At 48.7% G+C, this 23036-nt stretch overlaps 1 protein-coding gene across 6 annotated transcripts; it reads right to left on the reverse strand.

Moving 5' to 3' along the window:
• Positions 1–1660: 1660 nt before the first annotated feature.
• On the reverse strand, positions 1661–22306 carry ADA2 (adenosine deaminase 2). Of its 6 annotated transcripts, none has more exons than XR_004160910.1 (11): positions 22131–22306; positions 20914–21236; positions 18517–18742; positions 12165–12375; positions 10910–11037; positions 9920–10010; positions 9468–9576; positions 8557–8714; positions 7542–7744; positions 4715–5892; positions 1661–4598 (listed from the first exon to the last, which is right to left on the reverse strand). XR_004160910.1 is itself a non-coding variant. In XM_031555075.1 (11 exons), the coding sequence occupies exons 1-10, from the start codon at positions 22133–22135 to the stop codon at positions 5805–5807; spliced, it is 1542 nt and encodes a 513-aa protein (XP_031410935.1). In that variant the 5' UTR covers positions 22136–22306; the 3' UTR covers positions 1661–4888; positions 5784–5804. The 6 variants fall into 6 exon arrangements, 5 of the variants coding, with proteins under 5 accessions (XP_031410935.1, XP_019471850.1, XP_010712368.1 ...); XM_031555075.1 differs by having other exon boundaries at positions 1661–4888; positions 5784–5892; XM_019616305.2 differs by having other exon boundaries at positions 1661–5892.
• Between the last annotated feature and the right edge of the window lie 730 nt (positions 22307–23036).

Raw genomic sequence — 23036 nt, forward strand, 5'->3', positions numbered from 1 at the left:
GCCGAGGGGCAGCGGTGCCCTCCGTGCTGCTGGGGGGAGGGATCTCGGCGCTGGGGTCTGCTGAGATCTGAGAGGAGCCGAAGGTGCCCTTCGTGGCCGTGGAGATGAAACAGTGCTGTTTTGCTTTCTGGAGAGGGTTAAGATCTCCTGACTCTTGCCGTAGGGCAGTTTTAGTGTGTATGACTTTAAGCATCAATTACACAGAGTGGGATTGTGTTTGTTTTCATTGCCGTGCATGCCAATATTCATTCATTTTGACTCACTTTCACACCCGGAGCCTTTTCTGCAGAGCTGTTAAGGTGCTGGCAGCACGGGGTTGTACACTTGTATGGACGGTTACACCTCCCTGAAGTGCCTTTGCCTGAACTGAATTGCCTGCTGCTTCTTCTACATCATTTCCACAACCTGCCTGTGTCATTCTGATTTCTCATTATAGAATTTAGAATCACAGAATCATCTGTTGGAAAGGGACCCTTAAAGGCCATCTGGTCCAACCTCCCTGCAAATGAAAGGGACACCCGCAGGTAGATCAGGTTGCTCAGTGCCCCGTCCAGCCAGACATTGGGTATCTGCAGGGATGGGGCATCCACCACCTCTCTGGGTAACCTCTTCCGGTGCCTCTCAACCCTTACTGTAAAAAGCTCCTGTATACTCACTCTAAATCTCTCCTCCTTTATTTTGAAACCATTTCCCCTTGTCATATCATAGCAGACCCTATTGAGCAAGTCTGTTCCCTTCTTTCTTCCAGTCCCCCTTTAGATACTGAAAGTATGCTTCCAGGTCTCCCCAGAACCTCTTCTCCTGGACAGCCCCAGCTGCCAGGGCACATTGCTGGCCATGAGGTGCCCACTCCCAGATTCTTTTTGGCAGGGCTGTGCTCCATCCTTGCATCCCCCAGCCTGTACTGCTAGTGGGGTTTGCCACAACACAGATACAGACCTTGCACTTGGACTTATTGAACCTGAGGAGGTTTTCCTAGGCCCACTGCTCAAGCCTGTCTGAGTCCCTCTGGATGGCATCCCATCTCTGAAGCGTGTTGACTGCACCACAGAGTTTGGTGTCATCCATGAACACGCTGAGGGTGCACTCAATACCACTGTCGATGTAATTCACGAAGGTATTAAAGCACTAGTCTCAGTACTGACCCCTGAGGGACACCACTCATCACTGATCTCCATTCAGACATCGAGCCATTGACCACCGCTCCCCGTGCACGATCCCGCTCCCGGTCCCTCGAACGACCGGAGCAGGGCCGCGCAGAGCCGCCAGGGGTCGCCGCTGCTCCACGCCGGGGCAAGAAGGGGAAACAGGAGCGAGCCCTGGAGGTCGGCTGCAACGGAAAGCTGCTCTCTTTCACCCTCTGGGTGTGAGCTGTTGTCCACACTACTGCAGTTTAGGTTGCGTGCTCTTTTTTTTCCTGCGGATCAGCAGGAAATGCCGTTCACACGGTGGGAGTAAGGCTGCCACCCCCCCGACACGCAGCACGGGGGCTGAGATCAGCACGGCCTCGCAGGGTGGGCACCTCGTGGCCAGGTTGTGGGGAGCCAGCCATGTTCCCAGCCAAGCATGCATGGCTGTAGAGGCCCCCAGAGAGCGCGTGTGCCCCAGCTCCCAGGGCTGGCAGCAACGCTGTATTTATTTTTACAAGGAGGACAGCCCAGCAGGCTGAAGTATTTATTTTTAAAGCCCCACGAAGGAGTTTGCCAGCGGTCAGGCACAAGCTGGGCCTGGCACACAAGGCCAGGGCTGGAGCGGTACGGCTGCCAAGCTCCACACCCTGCAGTACCCGCTTTGGCTGCCGAGAGCCTGCCCTGCCGGCTGCAGCAGGCCTTAGTCTGCTCTTCCCTAAGCCAAATGCTGGCCTGTGGCTTTCCCTTGGAGCTGAGGCTTTTGTCAGCGTTGCTATCCAGAGCTCTGGCTTGGCATGTTATACATGGCCCTGAGGATTCCTTCTAGGGGCGCATCTGTTGCCAGCTGTATCCCTAACACCCCCAGAGCCCCAGAGGCGGTCTCTGCCCCTCTCACACCAGCCCATGGGAGACTCTTTTTCCTCTTAGATGTTTCCACGCCCCCTTCGCTTTCAAGGCAAGCACAGCAGTTGGTTGCTCACAGCCTCCTCCTTTGGTTTCTGTGTAAACCCTGCAGCTCTGTTTTCCCTGGGCTCTCAGCCCTGTCATCACCCCCTTACTGACCTTCTAACACCCTCCTTGGAGGCAGCCCACCTTCCCTCGCTTTTCTTCCTGCAGAGGCCCCAGTGGGCCGAGACAGCCCTCCCCCCGGCTTTATCTCCTCTCCCTCCCTGCTGCAGACTGCCTGTGGAATGATGGACAACCGAGAGGTTGAGAAAATACAGTAAAATGCCTTTCTTATCCCGTAATGACCTAGGGGGAGGACACGGCCTGATAAAAATGACAGGCCAGGAGAATTGAGAGCTAGACCCTTCACCTGCCTGTCCCTCAGCGGGCAGAAAATACTCGATCCACTTGCCATCATTGCAACTGCTGCAAACCTTTAAAGAAAGGAATTAAGCACTTAGCCAATTAGAGCTGCAAGTTTCTGGCCAAGGAAATGTCCTTCTGCTGCTTAGAAAGAGACTAATTCAGCGATTTGCAGCAGAAAAACCTACCTCAGGCTGAGCAGCCCTGTGCTTTATGGCCAGACAGAAGGGTTTGCATAGCACCTGGCCACTGTGGCAACGGAGGCTTGCATATAGCCCCGCTGGCTTACTTGGGCCTACCTCTATTTTCAACCAATTGTTTTACTTCTCTGTTTTTGCTGGCTTGATTTTTGATAGCAACTTATAGTGCTGGATCAGCAGTTTTCTGCCAGTGAGTGACCAGAAGGTAAACACCTCATTTACTGGATTGCTCCAAAGGTGATGTGAGCTGCTGTGCCACAAAACAGTCATGGATTTGTGATAGTGTGCTGCTAACAAAGCTTCGTCCACTCCCCCTTTACATAAATCAAGCCTGAAGAGGCCACAGGGAGCAACTGGTGAGGGAGAGAGCAGGCATGAGGTTTGATATGTGCTTGTGACAGCTTGAGGTAGCCAGTACAGAAATATCTCAGGATTTTCTGCTCTCCTTCCTTGCTCCTGAGCCCATATGAACATGAAAGGGGGCTCTTTCTTCCCCATCAGCTCTAGCTTTGTGCAGCGCAGCCTCCTACCACTCTCACTGCTGCCTCCAGCCCTGTTCACTCCAGTGCCACCCATGTCTCAGGTTCTCTAGCTGGCCCTTTCTTCCCATGCCCACCATTATTAGGACTGGGGAAAAGAGGCCATGGCTGTACCACATAGTTAGCTGATGCTCCAGGAAGCACTTGTCAACTTTGAAAGAAATGGGCTGGTCACAGAGTGTTTACCCTTCTTGTTTTCCTCTGTTAAAATCATGCTAGAAGTGGGTGAAATGACCTGCAGTAGTTCCTTTTACTTGCTATGCTTGACCACTGCAGAGATGGTACAAAGCTGTAACAGGAGGAGAGGTGGGACAGGCAGATCATGTCCATCAGGTGATATTCCTTGGAAACCATGACCCAGAGCTGGATGCAGCTACTGTGTGGAGTGGGGAAGAGGGACTGGGAGACTCAGCTCCAATATACTAGCGCTGTGGGTCAGACTGCCCTTTGCACCATGCTGAGAGGTCATCTCAGTCTCACAATTGTACTCCTCTGAGTGACGTGGAACATCCCCCTTGTGCTGCACATTCCAGAAGAAAACTTTGCATAAAATACTGGTATCCTCAGCTCTGTTTTTGTTGGTTCATTTGTTAAAGAGAGAAGTACTGGGAATGGGTTTAAAGATTTAAATGAATACTGCGTTCGGAAGGAAATGTGCATGAGAGCACATTACATATGATGTACATTAAATGTGATCAGGGATCTAAGTACTAATTGTACAGAAACAAACTGGCAGCAAAACACTTAAAACACTTGTTGTTTTAAGTGTCACTTGTTGTGAATGTTAAAAGCCAAGTCCCAGCCAAGCCCCATAACCAAGTTTACCCTAAGCCTTGAAGGTGTCTGAATAGATTCCACTTTCTCAACTGCAGCGGCTCAGCCTTAATCCCTCCTTTTTGCACACCTGGATCTGGAGAGGTGGGGATGCAGTCTGGATTTTTCTATTAGGATCCTTCTCTGAAATAAGGCATGCTCTAAAAAAGAGTTGGTTGCCAACTGTAAATCAGAGCAGCCCTCCTCCTGTCTAACCCCACAGCTCTGAAAACAGTTATCGCTCATCTTCCTAGGAGACTCCTGGGAAGGCCCCATAGATGACAATGCCCTGTTCAGAAGGAGATACAGGGAAGGATATACCCTGGAGTCAGAGATGTCCGTTCAGTTCAGGTTCACATTTAAACATACCTGTTTAAGGATAGGAAAGTGTCTGCCCTCTGACCAACCCTCAGATGGACACCTTCAGCAGCAGGAGATCACAAGTCAGAATGTACGCCTGTACAGTCAGGTTTCACCTTTCTGAGGGCTTTGTCTGAAGATCACCTGCACAATTTGAATTTCCCTATGCTGTAATCCCAAACAGTGTCACTCAGTGGTGGCTCCTGATATCTGCTATTAGCTCCATTTGGTCAGCAATGAGGCTTGCCCTGGAGGAAGAAACTCATGGAGAATAAATACTTCCTCCCTTCCCATACAGCAAAGGTGAAATATTGAGGGGACTCAGAGGGACTTGGCTTTAGGTCACTGGTTTAGGTCATCCTACCTGTTTGCAACAGCTTTCTTCAGCAGGATTAGACATTAGACATGTCTAATGCTATACCCATGGAGGAGGAAAAGGAGGAAAGGTGCTTCTACAGTAGCTCCTCTTCCAGTATAAAGCTCATCCCATGGATAAATGTGCAGTGAGGCCCACAGAAGGCTGAACAGCAAAGATTGGCTGTGGGGGACAAGAGGAAGGTGTGGGTCATGCGGGTAGATCTGGAGCTGAAGGCAGCTGGTTGGAAAGGCCCAGCAGAGCCCAGCACAGAGCCCACCCGCTGCATGCGGTATCTGACTGGCTTCTACTTCTGCTTTCAGAGGCTTGCCTCGCTGGCTTCTGCAATCCAGCTGCCTTCCGTTTGCACTGAGTTTTTGTTGGTTTTGCCTTGGATTACTAGCAGAAGCATGTGGGCCACTTAACGTTGAGCACACAAGGGATATGTGGGCTGCACAGCTTGATCTGCTTCTGTAGTGAGTATATTTGTCTCCTGATAAGCTGTTTTAACCAAGGTTAGTGGAAATAAACAACGACCAGGCAGCTTGAGACAATTAGCAGGATGCTTAAAGGTAGCTAATTTGCCCAAGCTGGTCAGATCAAGAAACAGCAGTCCACTCAATCTTGGGCTCTGAGGAGGAGGCACCTTTCAGAAGGAACATTTGTGAGGTCTCCCTTGGCTGCTGTAAACTGGGTCAACTGTGCTAATGCCAGAGAGATGCTGGTTGATCCTGGCTTGTTCCTGGGGTGTGTGTACTCAAGGATTTTGCTGTATTTATTTAGCATCCTGATGAAGATTTTTTTAATCTCCATGAAACTAGTTCTTTCCCTGATATTTTTGAGCTTGTTAACTAAGGGAGTCTACTCGTCTAGGCATAATTTGCTGTGTAGCTGTTGTAATAACTTTTGGCAACTGCAGAAGTCCAAGTGAACGTATGGGATATGCACAGTGTGAGATTGGTTCTCACCAAGGTGAATATCACCAAGGTGAATGGGCTGAATAAGGCAATAAAAGCCAGTAGTGGAACCTCTTGATATCAAAAGGCACTTCCTATAAATTCAGAGCCTTTGTTAATACCTTGAAGGGCAGGATGAGTGTTTAGTCAAACAGGATCTGGGAAGCCGGGGTAGGTTTTCTCAGGTGAAAAGTGCTTAGCTTCCCTGTGACCAGAAAACAGGAAAGGATTCTGCAGGGAAGAGAAAAGAAAACAGCCATGGGCAAATGAGACACCCCTTTTTGTCCTTCTCATCTCTGTGCAACCAAGCTTACACAGTCTGGGAACATTTGTATGGTTCCATCTGCTTGTTTCCAGCCATGGTAGGTCCTGAAATAGCAGATGTCAAACCTACGACTAGTTCTTCAACCCAGCAGTGCTATTTTGGCAGCAGGCCCAGGGTTAAACATAACAAGAGTCATTTTCAGTCCTTGCTTTCCGAAGGTCAGTGGCCCAAATGGCTGGATGTTTGTCTTAGCTGTTTCTGGACAAGGTCTGCATTTTGTAACAGTAAGGCAAAATTCAGGGATCCTCATGTTGGCAATGATCCACTAAGTCTAATTAGAAGGCAAGTTTTTTCTAAATGAGGATGTCAGGATTTGGTCATTGGCAACTTATAACTGTTTTGACTATTTTGAGTGGCATGCTCTGCTGGTATTGTTACAGACGCTCGCTGCTTCATTTCACCTCTGGCCCTTTACTTCTCCAGGATAGCACAGCTCATTCCTAGCATTAAGCTCATCTTAACCACATTGCCCATGTCTGGCTGAGACGTAGAGGTTCCTTCATCTGCTCAAGTCACATGGAGGAAGCAGGCTGCCTCTCAGCAACAAGGTTGGCTTTCTCTGGCTTGCCAAATGCCTTCCGAGACAGATCTCCTCCCTTCTACAGCTCCATCAACGAGCTATCAGTGAGATCAGCCACAAATTGGTCCCATTTTTTCTGCCAGACCTCTCTGGCCTTGGCTTTCTCATCCAGTAGCATGGCACTGTATCTGCAAAGAGTTGAGAAGCCTGTATCAGACAGGAGTCAAGGAGGCAGCTATTCCAAAATCAGTGACCGCAACGAAAAGGCAGGAAGCAGCAACAGATTAACCCTTTGGGGACATACCCATGCTGCTAGTGTAACACTGTGTCCCAGCCATTTCAACAGCTACTGAATGCTGCACCGTGAGAACACACCAGCTCAGTCTCCGTAAGCTGAGGGCTCACTGAGCAGCACCCAGTGCCTCGTACAGGACAGATAGCTCTGCTGCTGCCCCTTGGAGTTGATCCAAAGCAGTAGGAATGTTTGTTGTCTTCCTGGCTGTGCAAGGATTTGGGACTGGTGTGGGATTTGGCAAGCAGACAAAATTCTAGGAATGCGGAGAAAGGCCCTGCGCACCATAGTCAAACTATTTTGAGACATTCATAGCTGTCTGGGTAAACAGAAAAAGTGGTTAAATGCAGCCAAACTGCAAGCTGGTTAATTGTTTTCCTGTGTTTCCCCAGTGGGTCGTGGCAAATGTCAGGACAAGTCAGATTCAGGCAGAAATAGGCAAATGGTCCAAGGACATAATGCTTCTCCCCTACCCAGAACCAGGCATTGGAGGAAACTTTGCAAAGGATGGAGAAAGAAAAAAAATTGAGACGCTGGAACAGAGAAAAGCAATCAAGGGCACAGACAGGGGGTCCCTGTGTTCTCCTCCTGAAGGAGACACACAGAGGAGGCTTTGGATAAACAGAAGCTTAGTTCATTTGGCAGAGGAGATTGTGACCAAAACCCAAATGAGATGGTTTTCTGAGAGCAAGCTGATGTTCCTCAGCATTGCTATGCCTAGATGAGAGAGATGAGAAACTTACTTTATGGAGTTGAGCGCAAGTTGTTTCAAGGTCCTCAAGTCAGCATTCATCCCTCCAATGGCCATGAACAGCTCGTAGAAGTCATAGGAGACACCCTTTGCCCCAAAGATAGAGGGATCATCAGGGCTGACCACAACAGGGTGTCCTTCAGCCATTAGACTGGCTGCGGGATGGCTCCGCAAGTCAGATACCAACAGCAGCACCTTGGTGGGAAGACAGCACCACGTCAGGTTATGCTGTAGCCATGTTTGCACCCATCATACCGGGTACCTGATGTAGCTGCTTAGGTCAGCAGGCAGACACTGGGGAGGAGCCTGAGGGCTATTCAAAGCATATTAGGCATTGTGCTCTGAATTGCTGCAGGAAGAGCCTACTTTTCTCCACTGACCGTATGAGGAGATTGATTTCTTAAATTAATCGCCTCAAGTCAAGGCTAGCAGTGTGAATAACATCTGTTTATACTGGTTGCCAACCACTAGACCAGGCTACCCAGAGCCACATCCAGCCTGGCCTTGAATGTTTCCAGGGACGGGACATCCACAACCTCCTTGGGCAACCTGCTCCACCACTCTCTGAGTGAAAAATAATAATATGTAGCAAAAGAGTTCCCCCGGCTATGAATTCTACCAAACCAAAAGGACTTCCAGTTGCTATCTTGGCTTCTCACCTTCCAGCCTCCCTAGCTTTAAAGAATTTTCCATTATGTCTCTTTAGGCACCTCCCTGGCTCTGAGCCTTATCTCCATCAGGAGCACTGCCTTTCCAGCTTTCTCTGGATAAATGATTAAAAGGAAGGCATAGATTAAATGATTTTGAGCTAACTGATGTCGCAAGCTGTATACTCATGCAGCATGCATCTATATAGCAGACTGTAGTGTAATGCAGTGCAAAGGAAACTGAGCCAACCTGTGTATAACAAAATATCTGGCTGCCTCCAGTTCCCAGTTGTATCTCACTCCTATGATAGATACCATTCCAACGACCCAGCCCCCAGACCTAAGCTTTTACCAACATACCTGGTTGGAGATGGGACAGACTTCTACAGGAATATCCCTCTTCAGAGACAAATTTTTGGCTATTGGGTGTTTAGTGAGGGCAAGTCCATGGCCAATCCGGCTGGTATTCAGTATCAGAGCATCCAGCACATTGTTGTCTACAGAGGTGCCCTGCCAGTCTGAACAGAGATATGCACGATTCACTGCAGTGCTACAAGGAAATGCATCTTCTCAAACTGTTAGATGTTTTCTTAATGCATGCTTTGGTTGCAAGATGAGGGGATTGCTCATGCTCTGAGTTTCAACTTTGCATTTTCAGTGAAATGGGAATTCAAATCTGCCCATGGCACATGGCACTGCTCAGCATCAAGAGAGCCACTCATCTCACCTGGCAGTAAATGTCCACAGCATTTCTCTTACACCTAAGCTAATCGTGTTGGTCTCTGCTCACAGTCGAGGGAGATAAGTACTGATTTCTAGGGAATGACTGTGCATTAGGATGAGATGCAGTGCACCTTAAAATTGTGGATGTGAAGGGAGCCCAGGGTAACTAGTTGAGATTTAGACATTTTCACTGTAGATGTCAACATTTAAAAGTGCAGTGCAGTAGTCAGACACAACTGTCATGCATAGTTTGGATAAATACTATCCATATTGACTGAACAATGTATTGGGACCAGCAGCAGTAGTAGCTCTTGCAGAGTGACTACACATTACACACAGGACAGAGATGCTGACCAACATGATGCCTACACAGGTAGTGGAGGCACCATGCAGGAATTCTACAGCCACAATCTGGTGTGGGAAGCACAGGGAAAACACAGCACACACCCCCACCATCTTGATACAGCCAGACTTGCTACTTCTCTCCTTCGTGAGACTTCACCTCCTACCTTTGTAAGCAGTAACAGGTTTTGAGTCCTCATGCTTACCTGTCTCTCCAGCATGGAAGAAGTAAGGCAGGTTGACCCCTAGGGAATATGGGATGGTCAGGACATCCTTAAACTCCCATAAAGAATGACCTTCATCCTCATTGCCAACCTGGGGAGCAGAAAGCAAAACAGTGTTTTTGAACATGCTCAGGAAGATGATGGGTCCTACAGCTGGAAAACACCGTGTGGTGCCAACTGCACCAAAAGTACTATGCTGTGTTCTGAGTGGGAGCTATGGGGCTGATTCTTTGAGGGGTTTGGGTTTTTTGTTTTTTGGTCTTTTTTGTCAATTACTGCCAACAGTATCCTTAGCTAGAGGATTTTTGACTTGTTTACACTGATTTCAGTACAGTGGCAGAGGATCTGGCTCTGGTATAACACATGCCATACTTAGACATAGTTACACTGCACATCTAGGGGTTAACTCAAAGCCACAGAAGAAATTCAGTTACCAAGTCGAAGCCTGCCAGAGTATCTGGGAAGTGGGCTCTGAGTTCCATGGCGGTGATGATGGCTTCTTTAATCTGGGAAACATTCAGCATCCTAAAGAGCACAAGAGAGAAGGCAATGAGCAGGCTCACATCCACAGGCCTGCCTTCTTTGGAATTGTCTGAACTGTGAACTGGGACCCGACCCTCAGGGTTATTTCCAAAATGCAAAGTTGCTCCTGAATCTGACAGCCAGCTTCAGGTCTCCTGAGAAACAGCAGTAGAAAATTGATATTCTGAAAGGAAACCTCTGAATGACCAGGAAATGCCTGGCTAGACAATTCTGTCACTTGAGGTGAGGCATGCTTGGCTAACACTCGCTGGCTTTTCTCTTACACCAAGAAAGGAACACTTCAGCATGGAGAAAAAAAGGATTTTGTTGTTGTTGTTGCTGTTGTTGCCTCTCTACCATTTTACTGGGAGTTGGGACAGCAGCTTCATTTCAGTAGTTTTAAATCTAGCTTTCCCCAGCCCTGTTGGACTTGCACATCAAAGCGCGTTTTCCAGAAGGGCTTTGTCCATACCCACACTGGCCAGAGGCAAGCTGCTCTGAACTGGAAACTGCATCGTGCTGAGACAGAGTGAGTAAATGCCACTAGGAGATATGTTGTGTTTGCTCAGGATCACCTCACGTGACTTTGTGGCGTCTGGCTGACTTGGAGAACAGCCTTGTGCCTGCCTGTGAGCAGCAGCACAAACATAGCGTATGTAGGCTGCCAGGGAACAGCACTCACAGGGTCCTCTGAGGACCTCTGCTGTGCCCTGTGCCCATACTCGGGCACTGCTGTCCCTGCTCAGCTCCACAGGGATGGTGAGCCCGACCATGTGAAAGCCTTCCCCTAGCTCAATCCTCCCATCCCCAAGGGAAACCCACAGGTGTGGCATCGCTAAGTGACGGCAGCATTTCCAGCCCACCCCTCGAAAAGCTCTGCTTGGATAGCTCTCATTTTCTACCTGTGTGCTGTGAAGATAACCTTTGCTCCAAGGAAATCGGGATGCTCCTGCACAAACCGCCTGCTCACCTCCTGGTACGCCGCCACCGACCAGGACTTGTTGTGCCTGGTGCCATCGAGCTCATATACCTGTGGGACACGTGGCAAGCAGGAGTCAGAGGGGAGGTTTTATTACAAGAAAAAAAGAACAGTCTTTCTCCCCAGTATGTGATACAAGAACCAAGCTTCCCCACGCTCAGCCCTCTGTGCTGCTGCCTTGCGTTGCCCACCGCTGAGCCCGGTGCCCCATCACCTCCTGCCATCTCCTTGCCAGCACCCAGGTGGCTGCAGATATCATAGCGACATTTCCACTGCCACTACTCATGGGAAGCTGAGACTTTGCACAGCTGAACTTGCAAATACAGCTGGGGGGCTCTTCTGCAGCGTTTGCTGTTTCACACCAAATCCCAGCTTTCATTTACTTTACTTCAGTGATCGCTCCTGGCAGGTTTTGTTGCAAGGCGAGCTCCCGCAGTGTGGGTGCCATTGCCCCAGCATGGATGAGGGCCCCCAGGCATGCAGCTGCCTTGCTCTCCCCCTCGCACTTTGCTTAAAGAGCTGGATGGAATATGTGTCTGGGAAATGGAAACAGCCACTGAGCTAGGGGATCTGCTGCTGCAGCCATGGTGGGCTCAGGGTGCTGGGAAGGTGTGAGGCAGCATGGGACTGCTGGATGGTGCTCAGGAGGAAGTCTGATTTGTCAGCAGCAGACTTCAGCACTAGCAGCACTGCAAGGAGCACTTCCTAGCCAGAATTTTAGGTTGTCTGCAGTGGAAGGCTACATTTTGCAGTTGGTACAGTATCCTGCTCAGGTAAGTCATTCTGAAATAAGCCATAAATTTAAAATAATGTAGCTGTTCCAGAATAAGTCTCTGCTACAGGTGGGAAGATATTCCAGAACAGGTGATTCTGGCACAGACTAAGCATCTTCCAGACCAGCAAGATCAGACACAGCTCCAGTCAGATGGTACAAGGCAGTTTGTACTGTTGCCACAGTCAGTATCTTCCTTAACCATTAAGAACAAAGTGTCTCTCGTCTCCAAGCCCTCAAGCATGCAAATCTCCTGCAAAGACCTTTGAATATGATAAAGCTCTTCCAGCATCCTGACAAGGCCAGGTATGCAAACATCCAAGAACTAAATTCAAGCTAGGGCTTGAGAAAAGTTTTGGAGAAATGAAAACTTAAAGGAATACTAGAGAAGCCAAAAAATACATACCGCAGGCAGGATAGCTCTTATCTCAACATACTGTATGTTATCCTCATAAAGCTCCAGCAGCCCCTGGTAGAAATAGGCCTTGAACACAGGTGCATAGCAGATAAGTCCAGAAGCGATGAGAAAGACTTCTTCAAACCTTTTCCAAATGAAAGCCTGGGAAGGGTAGGCCAGCTCCGGGGCATCAGTCACCAGGGTCAAGTTTCTCAGCAAGCTGCAGAAAAGGGGAAAGGGAAGAGGAAGAATCAGGAGAGAGGGGAAGTCAGCTGGCTTTCAGCTGAAAAGAGGGACGTGTTCATAGAGGAGGACCAAGGGAAGAAGCAAAGCAGCTCCTGCTGCAACAGGAGCCCAATTCCTAACCTGAAGACTGAAAATACCGCAAGGCATATAGGTCTAGCAACTGATACAACTAGGAGACATTCAGATCTTTTTTTTGTTTTTTCCAGCTGTTTTAAATCTTCTAATGGCTGGTACAGATGATATCTGTACCTTGTGACGGATAAAAATTCATGCAGCACATGTTAAGCTGGATAACACTTGACGTTCAAAGTACCCATCGTGTTGAGGGAATTACCAGAAAGAAGCAAGGCGAGCGGGTCAGGGAGGTGATCCTGCCCCTCTGCTCTGCACTGGTGAGGCCTTGTCCAGAGTACTGCATCCGGATGTGGAGTCCTCAGTACAGGAGAGATGTGGACCTGTTGGAGCGCGTCCAGAGGGACATAAAAATGATCCCAGGGATGGAATACCTCCTCTCTGGGGACAGGCTGAGAAAGCTGGGGCTGTTCAGCATGGAGAAAGCTCCAGGAAGATGTGAGAGCAGCCTTTCAGTATCTAAAGGGGGCTGGAAGAAGAAAGGGACAGACTCTTTAGCAGTCTGTCTGTTCTGATAGGACAAAGGGAAATAGTTTCAAACTAAAGGAGGAGAGATTTAGGTTGGATATAAGGAAAAAGTTTTTTACAATAAGGACAGTGAAGCACTGGAGCAATTTGCCCAGAGAGGTGGTGGATGCCCCATCCCTGGAGACACCCAAGGTCAGGCTGGATGGGGCTCTGAGCAACCTGAGTGTCCGTGGTCACTGCAGGGGGATTGGACCAGATGGCCTCTAGGTGTCCCTTCCAACTCAAATAACTCTACGGTTCAACGATTCTATGATTTTATTATCTTGGTGTAACAAGACTTAGAAAAGCAAGCATGATGTTTTTTATATCCTAAGAATTGCACTCTGTTACCCAGGAGTATTCTTAATCTCCAAGTAGGCTAATGTGTTACTCCTGCAGACCATATATGCTCCCAGGCATCTTAAATGCATGTCAAGTATTTTGACACCTCTCCATCAGTTCACTGGGCAGTCTCCAGGAGATGCCAACACCACCATTATTGTGACTTCTAACCTCTAACTTTCCCCAGTATCTTCTTTTTATCAAAATGTGCCAGATTATATGGGCAGAGAGGAAATGTTTGAGAACCAGAAATCATTCCTCCTCTCCACTGAAACAAACCTGGCATCCCTTGACAGCAGTTACTGTTTTTTAATAACGTTTGGTGTTTGAAGTCTCCCTCCCACAAACATGATCTGGACCAGACCCATAAACTAAGACATGGGACATCCTTTTTCATCCCTCCATCCCAACCTTACAATGAAGCTGACTTCTCAGCACCTGCATGCTGGCTGCCACTCCCCTCCCTCAGGGCCTTATTCCTGCAGCTGCAGTTTCATTTCTTCTTCACTCAGCTAATTTCTTTGCTGGGAACTATTTCAGAAACATAATTGTACATAAGAAAAGATATTTGGATCACACTGAGGATGAGCTTTGAAATGCCAGCCAGTCAGAAAATTCAGAGAACCTTCAGCTTTGCCCTTCTATGCGAGTAGCATCCCTACTGCACTATCACACAAGGCTGACATCTCCAGATAAGTCCAGTAAACAATGTGACTTGGCAGAGAAGCTCTGCCACGCCCAGGGAGACACAAGGGTGATGCTCTGTGATGCTATGGCATTGCAGCTGAGGGAAGGACGCTGGAGCGTCACCCCAGAGCTGGGGCATCTGTAAGGAGCTCACCTATTGTCGGCTACCAGTGAGGGGGTGTGCTTGAGGAGATGCAGCATGGGAAGAGACAGGCACCTTGGCAAGCCTCTGGGAAAATAAATGTGGGCAGTGCTCCCTGCTGTCATCACCCCAGCCCTGGCCGAAGGCAGCTCCCCACCACATCGTGCCCTGTTTTAAACTCGAGCTGTATGGACTCAAGGTTGTTTACCCAGCCTGTGCTCTTGGGCTATAAATCCTCACACTACCCTGCTCCTAAAAGCACATCAATCAAGTAACGTTTTTTTTATAATCCCCTTTCCTTTGAGACCGATTATTGATCCCTATAACTGTTGAAGATTTATGGTGCAGTGCTGACCCAGCCTTGATAACCCGATAATCTCCTAAGGGTTTGGGCTGATAATTTTTCGCCACGAGGAGCTCATGCAGATGAAGCAAAGCTTCATAAAGACACTTTTGCTTGTTTTCCAGAATGGACCCCAGCCAGTGATCAGGTGCAGACTACAAATAGCCTTCCATGTCATGTCATATAGGCAGTGAACGATGCTATTGCAATGCATATGCCCAAAGGGGCACAACAAAAACAATCAGCTCAGGATTATTCATTTTCAACCATGTTTTTGCTTTTCTCTTTTTCTTGTTATTTTTTAACTGTTTTGTTTTTTTGAACTATATAATGCAGAAGTGAATGATATGTTGTCTTGTTTTTAAGGAGCATCTTTTTCCTGCTTCTGTTTCTCTCCTCCATGGGTAATTATATCTCGCTCCTCGCCATAGTATCTGAATGTCTTCCAGTGGTGCATTAAATAGAGTGGCTAACATCTGTCACATGTGGCTCATTCGCTTTCTGTCTCTCTCTCTTCCCCTCTTTTCTCCCCAAGGGGAGACTTGTACAGAGAGTGGAGTGCTTTGTTTCTCTGGTGGGGTTTTGTGTACACTTTTTGTGTGTGTCTACTGCCCTATTTTCCTTGAGATAAGGCAGTGGAGGGCACAGAGGGGAGGTGATGGAGGTCTGCTGGCGCCCAGGGGATTCTCCCGCAGCTCGAGCCGCGTGTCAGCTTGCTTGCAGATGACTTCATCCTTGTGACAGGGAGCTGTGCCTGGGGGCATGGCCCCCACCCTCGGGCAGGGGGAGGTTCACAAATATCTGGCATATCAGTGCCGCTTGCCTTAAATATCTGGGGGCATGCCCATTGTCAGCCCTCACTTTAAAGACTGTGGTGATTGTGTTGCTTTTTGAGGGGAAAAATGGCATTTTCGAATATCCTAATTGATTGACAAGTAATTAAGTGAGGATTCTTTTAAATCTCAAAGCAAAATTTCCTGCCTTTCTCTGTCTCTGTGGTGTCTTGACTCTCCCAGCAGCATCATTTTGGAAGCTAACCCCAGTAACAGGATATTCTCGGGTCTTGGCCCATAAGACTTGCGATTTGGATGTGAATGATGAAACCTTCTTTTGAGGCAAGCAAACAGAAAGACTTACTTCCAATATACATATAAATGTACATGTATATGTGGATATACATCTGTAAATGTACACAAAAATACGAACAGCAGAAATGTTACGTGGCTTCCTCCCACCCTCTTGCCTTCCTGGCCAGGAATGTGGGAAGGTAAGAGAGGTGCGGTGGAGGCATTTTCCTTGTTTCTTCACATTTGCTGATCCATGATATCCTGTAGGAGAACCCTTTCCCAACTGCCAAGCTCACTTGATAGCTCCCTGAAAGCACCCAACTATCCATCCGTTCCTCCCTCCGACATCTGCTTTCCCTCAGCTTGTTAGTGCTCAAGGGCAAAGAGGAGCGCAGGAAGAGAGGTAGCCTGGGATGCACATGTTCGAGAGGCTGGGAGGATTTCCAGGAACTGAGAAGCAGAACAGACTGGGGTCAATTCCTGGCTAGAGACCTATTTTCAGGCGGCCAAATGCATTCCTAACCCTCAGACTAGTACCCAGGGATAAGATCAAAATAAGAGGGGACGTGCCTCAATGTGGCTGCTGTTCCCGTGCTTGCACATTACGTGCAGTAACTCCATTGCAATTTTGCAAGAAATAAAGACCAGTATAAGTCTGAGCACCCAGGATGTAGGAGATCCATGTTTATATATGGCTGCAGCACATATTTGCTGAGGAAAATCACTTCACTGGTCTTTGTCTTGGTTTCCCCTTCTGCCTTTTGTGAGACTTTTGCAGTAGAAAATGCCACAGTCAAAAGCCTGCCAGGAGGAGACATCAAGCTACATAAATCCAACTAAACCCAAATACAACTTAAGAGTTAGTCTACGCAAGGGTCTGAGATACCCAGAGCAATTGCTTGTGCTTAAAAAAGTGGAGCTATTTTGACATCTAATCTCTTGCACATTATTTATGAGTCTCCTGGTGGGGCTGAAGAGTGCTGGTCCCATGGTCTTTCCTCATTACTCCCAGAAGAAATTGAAGGAATGAGGAACAAGTTTTCTCTTTGGAAGATGTGAATAAGTGACTTCTCACTCGATCTTATTTTGTCCACCATGAGTCAGGGCAGTAGAGTCTTAGGATGTGGAAGGCTGGGAGTCCTAAGCCCAGCACTATCTTCTCCTTCCATTCTGGAAGTGCTAAGACCTATGGAGGACAGGAGCTGACCTGACAGCTCCCCAGCCTCCAGCCTGACCTCTTTCCCATGCTGCAGTATGGAGCCCTACAGCTTCCATACAGAGGGGTATGGACCTAGGAGATCTCGATTTAGAAGCACTTGTGCACACACGTTCAAAACCATGAATTTTCACTCAGGAAGTGCCATAATTACGGTCACCTATGTCACCTTCATCTACCTTCCCCTTGTGTGCCAGCTTCACAATACTGTCTTCAATTACATTGAACCACGCAGAACCCAGCAGACTCCTGGAGCCCAGCAGACAGTAGTGCTCCTTGACCATCTCACAACTCAGTGTTTCTTTTTGTCCTCATCACTCAGTGTCTGCCTTCATGCATTATTTAGCGGATGCTATCCAGTCCCCAAACACAATGTAGAACCACACGCTCCCCTTAGCCTTTCAGCAGGGCTTTGTCACAAGATGAACGGACCCATGGGGAGATCAGGCTTGGTCTTCTTGATACCATGCCTGGAGGGTGAGCCAGGCCATTCACACCCACCTGTAAGTCATTAAATGTGGGATGACTGCTGGGCACTCTGCTCACACCTGGTCCTGATAAAAGGCTGACAGCAGGAGGGAACTCTTGCAGAATGGTGAGTGATGCCTGAAGGAGCAGGCTGAGCTGTGAGCTCCCAGATGGCTATGGGAGACCTGACCTGGAGTAGAGGAGCTCTGGTAGCAGATGGTGTGCTGTCAGGCACAGAACCTATGTGTAGGGCTCATTGGCTCAGCCAGTGCCCTGGCTGAGACCTAACCCCTTTTGTGGGAGCAGGTGGCATGTCTCAGTGCCTGAGATCCCTCTTGAGACTGAGTCTCTCAGTTGTCTGCTCTCCTCATGGTTACCTCAATGGGCAAGGTGAGGTCCTTCCCCATGGAGTCCTGTTCCCTGCTAGAAGCACATTCAGTTTGGGTGCTGGCAGAGGGTGGGGCAGATTACATGAAACAACTTAAACCACTGACTTCAGTCTGTCTGTACAACAGACCAAAGTAGAGGTACAACAGAGAACTTCAAAATTAGTAGCATCTAATTCTGGTGTACTTAGAATCATAGAATCATTAAGGTGGAAAAGATCTCTAAGATCATCAAGTCCAACTGTTGACCCATCATCACCATGCTCACTAACCACATCCCTCAACACCAAATCCGTGTATTTCTTGAACACCTCCAGGGATGGTGATCCCATCACCTCCTGGGCAGCCTGTACCTATGCCTCACCCCTCTTTCTGAGAATCAGTTTTTCCTAATATCCAACCTGAACCTCCACTGAAGCAACTTAAGGCCATTACCTCTCATCCTCTTGCTGTTAACTGTGAGAAGAGGTCAACACCTACCTCACTACAACCTCCTTTTAGGGAGGTGTAGAGAGCTATAAGGTTTCCCCTGAGCCTCCTCCAGACTGAACAATCCCTCTTCCTTCAGCTGTTCATCATAAGACTTGTGCTTTAGACCCTTCACCAGATTCACTGCCCTTCTCTGGACACACTCCAGGGCTTCAGTGTCTTTCTTGTTGCATTACTTAATGCCTCAAGTTCTCTGCCATTTGTTTGTTATGTACACACAGCTTGAAATATGGTCCCCTGCTTTCAGGGCAACAAGTAAATGGGGAAACTAGACCAGAACAATCCTGCTGGCCGTGCATTGCCACCATGAAGCACCCACACCTCCTGCTTGCTCACCTGTCATCGAACTCAGTCACATTGCGCAGCTGTTTTCGATAAGTCTCCAGCAAAACCCATTGGGAACACTGGGCTGGCACTGGGTGAGGAGGGTGAGGCTTGGAAAAGTGAAAGCGAACAGTGCCAGTGTGGGTGAAGCAGATGTAGCAGTCAGGGAGATAGGTAGCATTGTACACCAGCCAGTCCACGCTCAGCATGGCATAGTCGTGCAGGTGTAGGACAGCACCTGGGGAGAGGGAAAGCAAGCTGAATGAGATGATGTTCTGGGAGCAGAGGAAAGGAGGCTTAACATCATGAGAGCTTGAGTTTGCCCATGAGATATGCAGGGGGAACAAAAGGAAGCTCGGCTTTCCCACTGTGACAGAAAGCGTTCTTTCAGGCTGGCTTCTCTGAGAGCTGGCTTGGGCCCTGCTGACTGAAAGAGGAGTTCTTGCAGTAGACAGCAGTTCACAAGGCATGCTAGACAAGAGATAGGCTTGGAGAAAACCTCTGTATCTCAGCTTTGTGACTCCCAGCCTCAATCCTTGCATCTAGTCTGCATCTCTTCCTTCATCTCTATGGAACTCTGGCGTGCATCAAAATCATAGACAGTGACACCATGGGGAACTGCCATCAGATGCACTTCCCTTATCAAATAACTGCTTGCTTGTGTTGTGCACCTGCTGTTGGCCACTACCATGGGCTTTTGGCATGCTCTGCTACATGTTGGCAACTGCCAGTCTTCTTGGCACAGGAGGCTTCTGCATGCTCACCTTCCTCAGCTCATCCATTTATTTTGGTGACATCTCTTTTTGCAGAGACTTGTGCTTGAAATAAACTTTCTCTTTGTAAAGGGAAAGAATTTAAAGCTGAAGTCTTACAGACACGTGCTCTATTAGTCTAGGGGAGATGTTATCGTCTAAATAGCTTTGATGCCCTAAGGAGTAAAAGGCGAACATGAGTAGCAGGAACAAAGGCCAATATGCATGTGACATTGGACAAACTGAAATGTCAAGTCTCTAAGCTGTAGTAAACTGATTATAATATATAGATAGCCTCTATAATCCCTCACTGTAAAGGGTCTGAAAGCTAAGATGCTGAGCATCTGCAGCTACTGCTCTCACCAGAGCAACAAAACGTGTGCCACAGCTGTCTAGATCCTCCTGCCACTTACAATGCTGCACTTTTTCCTGTGTTAAGAACAAAAGAAATGGCAATAGTGCTTGAAACAACAGTAATTCCTAGGGGTTCTGATCAAGGCTGAGGTCCTACTCAGGCAAGGTACTCATTACAAGGATGTGACTTTGAGCCTAAAACCCACAGTTCCTGCAAAGATTGAGAACCTATTTTACTATATCATAGGTTGAAAGGTGTTAGATTTTTGTTTTCATTCTCCCTTTGTCTCAAAGAAACTCCACTTGAGGCAAAAAGAGGACAACTTTTATATTCCTTACTACTCAATTCAGCAATGGAGAGCTGAAGGCAACTCTGGCATCCCAATCTCTTGCAGCAACTGCTCAGGATTCTGCAAGCCAAGGAGCCTCATCCCTCACAGGACAGTGGGAGGGAGACACTGCGTGGTGAACAGACAGCTCTTAACCGTGCACCAGTGTCACCGCCTGACAAATGAAAAGCAAATCTGACTGCCAAGTCCTTCCAAGTGATTCACCAACCTGTTTTCAAGCAGCCACATAGGCAAGGCCATGGGATGCTACATCTAAAAAGGGACATTCTGGAATGATGAACATGCTCACAGCTGTAGAGATATGGGCAACTTTCATTGCAGCTGTCTCTTATCCTTAGTTAAAGAAGGCACCTTGTTCAATGCTTCCTTACTGAATAAGAGATGCAAAGGGAGAAAGCAGCCAGCTAGGAGTCAAGGTCTTTCTCCAGCAGTTACTCTGATCTCTCCACTGAACTGTCTGCAGCTCAGAGAAATGGAGGCATTGGGCTTGCTGCTGCCCAGCATCAGTGGTTTGGATTTCCACTTGGCTGCGATATCTTCTCCCTCTTTTCAGTATAACCCAGAGTACTGAGCATGTTTGTTGGTAGCAAGTCTATTGTGTCTGTGTGGATAAAGGACCGTGTTGAACATGGATGTCTGTGATGTCTTCATCTTAACTTCCTCTGCCCTTTCCTTGCCTTTGAAAGGCTGAAAGATCCATATTGCAAGTTATGGTGAATGCTACAATTGCTGGAAATGAGCATTCATGCAATCTAGCCACCTCTTCCTCTCCCCCTGCCCCCAGCTGAGAGGCAGGACTCCTCGCACCGCCTTGCCAGCACTATTCCCAGCTCTGGGAAGCCCATCTGCAATCAAAGCTCTGCTACATCCCACACTCTTTCCCAGCTCTGGCACAGAGAGCAAAAGGCAAGAAGAGGATGAGTACGATGAGCAATCGTTAAGCCCAAGCCTACCTTTTGGCATGCGCTTCAGGATGCTGAACACTGCGCTCTGTTCAATGAGGCTTTTTGCCCGAAAGAAGTGCATGCTAGGAGGGAACTGCCCCGTGTTCAAGGCTGCTGCGATCTCCTTCTTCTTGAGGCTGATGAGCTTCGTGCTGAGCTGCTGCTCCTGAGTGCTCAGCACCAAATTGCCACCTGTCAGTCTGGCTTTCTCCTCCTGCATGAGGGAGTCTCGGTCCTCCCAGAGCGGGGTGGGAAGGCAGAGGGAAGCCAAGCTGAGAAGGCATGCCAGCCTTATGCCTTGCCCAGATGGAGTCTTCATCTTGGAGCTGCACCTGGTGCACAAGGAGAAGTCAGTGTGTTAGCACAAGGCAGAAGCAACATCTTAGCAGCAACACACTGAGACATGAAACTGCTGGTCCATCCTGCAGGAGAAGTGAGTTAATTGGATGCTTAGTGCTGGGGGAGCATCTGGTAGTGATGTCCCCTATGGACAGGATCTGCATTCACGTTTCCCTGCAATGCTGCTTGCTCATGGCAAGACAGTGTTCAGGGTGGAGAGGAGAGGCTACTCCTGGGATCAGGCAGCACATCACACAGACCTGTGATGTTGGGAAGGCCCAGACCTAGAGCTGAATATTGGTAAGGTTGGGATGCTGGCTGGTAAACTGTGTGCAGAACCCCTCAGAACAAGGGGTGCTGGGGACAAGGTGCCCAAGGGACTTCTGTGATCGCACAGGGTGCACCAAATCACAGAGCTGACTGAATGCTAGCTCCCTGCAGCTAGGAAAAGGCCTCGCTGCACCCCTATTGGAGGGGCTAATTTACAGGTGAAAACCCCACTGTAGCCCCAGAGACACGGCCCTTCCTTGCAACCTTCAAGGAAAGAGAATGGGGAGGGAGCCCACGGAAGCAGCAAGAGATCACAGGCAACAGGCACATGTGAACTCGGAGAACTCTGCCCTTCCCAAAAAAGCTCAGCTGCAACATAATCCGTCAGCGCCAGGCGCCGGTGACCCTCTGCACCCATCCCTCCACACCAAAGCAGACTGGGGGAAGGCTGAGTATTTCGGAGCAGATCCGTGTGCGTCCCACGTTACCTCCCTGCACACACACAGGGCCCTGCGTCTCCTCCAGTCCTGCTCCCGCTGGGGTTCTTAAGCCCCACAAGCAGCCGCGCCGTGGGCCTGGCTCTGAACCAGAACAGGAACCGTCCCCAGAGTCACCACCTCATCCCTGGGTTGACTCACGCAGGGCAGCTCTCCACTCCTCGCAGCCCGCAGTGGGGTTATCGTCTCTCTGGCGAGCCGGTGGGGCCCAGACAAGCAGCGGGCTGCGTCCCGGAGAGTCACCGCATGCACAGTTCCTCTTCCTGTGTGCAGTTTCAGCTCACTCAGCTTTTATTTATCCGCGCCCCACCCGCTGTGTCCCTGTGCTTCATGAATATATAAAGAGGAGGAGGAGGAGGCGGAGGTCAGTGGAAAGCCGGGCGCAGGCGGGAGGCAGACAGAGCACCACGCGTTAATGCCAAGGACTGCAAGTAACGGTGTCTTTTTTTTTTAATCTGAGAAAAAAAATAATAATACAGGCATTTGTAAAGGTGCCTCTGAATGCTTTTGCTTGCTCCCTGCCAGCTGCACAGAACAGGCTGGCCCCAGCCCAGCACCGGGGCCGTGTTTGGGATGCCGCCGAGCGGAGGGGTGCACGTGCTGATGTTTCTGAAACATCACAGCAAGCGTTGGGGTTTCACCATTTTATTTTGGTCGGGATGCACTGGGCTTTAAAGTGATTCAAAACAGATGTTACATAAACAGCTTCCAGGGGAGAACAAAGCCCGCTCGGTTTAATTTAATCCAAATTTTAACTACTTTAATTTTTTTTAATAATAAAAGACCTTGTAAGTTGAGAGCTATTGAAAACAACCTGCAACAATCATAGAGACCGCTTCCAAGGCACGGAAAGTCAGATCTGGCCAATAAGGAGTGCGATTTCACCAGCTGGCATCGTTGCAAGCAGATGGAGCTGTGGGATGGGCAGACCCCTCAGTGGCCACCCCAGCTCTGCTTCTTCCTACCCACCCATCCTGTGCTGTCACAAACATCAGCACCAGTGGTTAAAAAGGTGTTGCCCACTTC

This window comes from Meleagris gallopavo, chromosome 1, assembly GCF_000146605.3.
Source record: "Meleagris gallopavo isolate NT-WF06-2002-E0010 breed Aviagen turkey brand Nicholas breeding stock chromosome 1, Turkey_5.1, whole genome shotgun sequence".
In the NCBI taxonomy this organism is placed as follows: Eukaryota; Metazoa; Chordata; class Aves; order Galliformes; family Phasianidae; genus Meleagris; species Meleagris gallopavo.

Coding starts and splice junctions, on each gene's coding strand:
- ADA2 (XM_010714066.3), bottom strand. Junction 8,715..9,467: donor CTTCCATGCTGGAGAGACAG/GTAAGCATGAGG, acceptor ATCTCTGTTCAG/ACTGGCAGGGCACCTCTGTA. Junction 7,745..8,556: donor TCTGTCCCATCTCCAACCAG/GTATGTTGGTAA, acceptor CTTCCCACCAAG/GTGCTGCTGTTGGTATCTGA.